Here is a 677-nt window from a genome sequence, read left to right on the forward strand (position 1 = left end):
CAATCCCTCCTGCGTGTTTCTTTTTGCAGCTGCAGCGTCTGTGTTCTTTGAGAAGGAACTCATCAATCAAGTGGTGATGGAGGGGAAAAGTGTCCTCCTGTCTTGTGAGGTTTCCAATGCTAACGTTCCGGTCACCTGGAAGAAAGACAACAAAGTCGTGGAAGAAGGAGAGCGCTGTGTCATAAGGAAAAAAGGCCCCACGCACACGCTGGAGATCCACAAGTTGCTTCTGGAGGACGCGGGCGAGTACTGCTGCATCAGCAGAGGCAAGAAGACGGCAGCAAACGTCATCGTCAGGGGTAGGTGGCAACTGGTGGCAACTCTCAACCTCATGTAGTAAAAGGAAAGTACTGACATCTTATTGTGATACTGTAAACACCGTACAGAGAGAGTACGCATCGTCACCGAGCTGCGAGACGTGAGGGTGACGGCAGGAGAGAACGCGGTGTTCGTGTGCGAGCTGAGCCACGCGGCGGTGAGCGAAGGCGTCTGGTGGCTCGGACCCAGTCCTTTGCAGCAGAACGAGATGAACCAGATGACCTGCCAAGGTCGTCAGCAGAAGCTGGTCCTCTCCATGACGACGACGGAAGAGACGGGCACAGTGATGTTTGTGGTTGGGGACGAGAAAACTTCTGCTCATCTGACGGTGCTTCCTAAACCCAAGGGTAAGAATGGCT

At 53.6% G+C, this 677-nt stretch overlaps 1 protein-coding gene across 1 annotated transcript; it reads left to right on the forward strand.

Annotated features, from left to right (window-relative positions):
* Nucleotides 1-30: 30 nt before the first annotated feature.
* On the forward strand, nt 31-665 carry LOC103399522 (obscurin-like; the record flags this gene model as incomplete). The annotated part of the gene is made up of 2 exons (XM_008338200.3): nt 31-299; nt 387-665. Coding segments are annotated over exons 1-2 (502 nt in total), but the record flags the coding sequence as incomplete, so codon positions are not given.
* Between the last annotated feature and the right edge of the window lie 12 nt (nt 666-677).

This window comes from Cynoglossus semilaevis, unplaced genomic scaffold, assembly GCF_000523025.1.
Source record: "Cynoglossus semilaevis isolate Cse_v1.0 unplaced genomic scaffold, Cse_v1.0 C18970514, whole genome shotgun sequence".
In the NCBI taxonomy this organism is placed as follows: Eukaryota; Metazoa; Chordata; class Actinopteri; order Pleuronectiformes; family Cynoglossidae; genus Cynoglossus; species Cynoglossus semilaevis.